The sequence below is a fragment of the Nothoprocta perdicaria genome, unplaced genomic scaffold (genome assembly GCF_003342845.1).
Source record: "Nothoprocta perdicaria isolate Ctin4 unplaced genomic scaffold, notPer1 scaffold_808, whole genome shotgun sequence".
Lineage (NCBI taxonomy): Eukaryota > Metazoa > Chordata > Aves > Tinamiformes > Tinamidae > Nothoprocta > Nothoprocta perdicaria.
This window is the reverse complement of record NW_020456097.1, coordinates 7477-8854: the sequence shown is the minus strand read 5'-3', so window position 1 is coordinate 8854 and position 1378 is coordinate 7477. Positions and strand designations below refer to the sequence as shown.

The window sequence follows — 1378 nt, the reverse complement described above, 5'->3', positions numbered from 1 at the left end:
GGGAGCCGAGGTGGAACTGCGTCCGTGGAGGGGCCTCCGCGGAGCCCTCCGGACACGCTGTGCTTTGAACGGACAGCGTTAACGGGGTGACACGTGCCTGGTGTTGAAAACGGGAAGTTATTAGGAGGGAATGGAGGGGATTGACCCCGTCTCTGGGGAGAAAATGGGGAGCGAAACACCGCCCCGTCCGTGTCCTTGCAGGTGGCCGTGGCCGGGGCCGTGGGTACCGCGGCCGCGGCGGCAGGGGCGGCATGAGAGGCGGCCGCGGGCTGGGCCGAGGGAACCGGGGCAGGGGCAGGGGCGAGCACCCGGAGGAAGAGGAGGACATGTACGAGGAAGAGCTGGAGGTGAGCTGCCGCAGGAGGTGGCGGGGAGGCCCGCGCTCCGGGCGCCCCGTGACACCCGCTCCCCGCGCAGCCCTACGGCGACCCCGAGGAGCCCCTGGGCGACGACGACTACGACGACTACTCGAAGGAGCTCAGCCAGTACCGGCGCAGCAAGGAGAGCCGAGGCCGAGGTGAGCGGCGCGCCGCGCCTCCGCCCGCGCGCATCCGTCCGCAAATCCCGAGTGTCGGCGCCTCTTCCAGGCATGAACCGAGGGCGCGGGCGAGGGCCCCGAGGACGAGGCAACAAAATGGGCAGGGGCCGAGGACGAGGCGGCAACAGAAGCGGGATGGGGAAAGGCGGCGGCATGAACGAGGACGACGATTACTACGAAGAGGACATGGGCGTAAGCGGCTCCCGCTGTTCTCCGGGAGCCCCTTTCCCCTCATTTCCCTCCTTCCCTTCGCTTCCACGGGGAGGAACGGCCCCCGTCCTGCCCAGGACACCCCAGCCTTGTCCCGGCTGCGCGGGAGGCCCCTTTGGGCTCGTGCATGGCGCCTCCACCTGTGTTTCGCCCTCCGTGTCAGCGGACGCGTTTCCCACAGGATGGAGGCGGCGGCGGAAGTTACAGGCGGAACGACCACGACAAATCCCACCAGCAGTCCGACAAGAAGGGGAAGGTGATCTGCAAGTACTTCGTGGAAGGCAGGTGTACCTGGGTAAGGGAAACACTGGAATTACCGCCCGCTTCCCCGGTACACCGGTACGTGAACGGGCGCGGAGCCGGCCGCGTCCCRAGGGGCAGCGCTTGGGTGCGAGGGGGGCTGCAGGGGCACCCACACCCATTTTGGAGCCCCRGAGGCGGTCGCTTCCTCCCCGTTTCCATTGAGGGGACAGTCGCGGCGTGAAGCGATCCCGATTCCACAACCTGGGGGAGCATCCCTGTCCACAGGGAGCATGAAGCGCCCTGGGAGCTGCGCCGTGCTTCGCCGGGCGGACGCAGTTTCTGTTTGACGCTGTGCTGGTTCTGTTTGACGCTGTGCTGGTTCTGTTT

At 67.6% G+C, this 1378-nt stretch overlaps 1 protein-coding gene across 1 annotated transcript in view; it reads left to right on the top strand.

Annotated features, from left to right (window-relative positions):
* ZC3H4 (zinc finger CCCH-type containing 4) overlaps positions 1 to 1378 on the top strand; it is a 10586-nt gene that overhangs the window by 4964 nt on the left and 4244 nt on the right. Inside the window, exons 5-8 of the mRNA XM_026051950.1 lie at positions 202 to 347; positions 418 to 517; positions 588 to 730; positions 930 to 1043. Of these exons, the coding sequence (XP_025907735.1) occupies positions 202 to 347; positions 418 to 517; positions 588 to 730; positions 930 to 1043 (503 nt within the window). The remainder of the gene's footprint in view (positions 1 to 201; positions 348 to 417; positions 518 to 587; positions 731 to 929; positions 1044 to 1378) is intronic.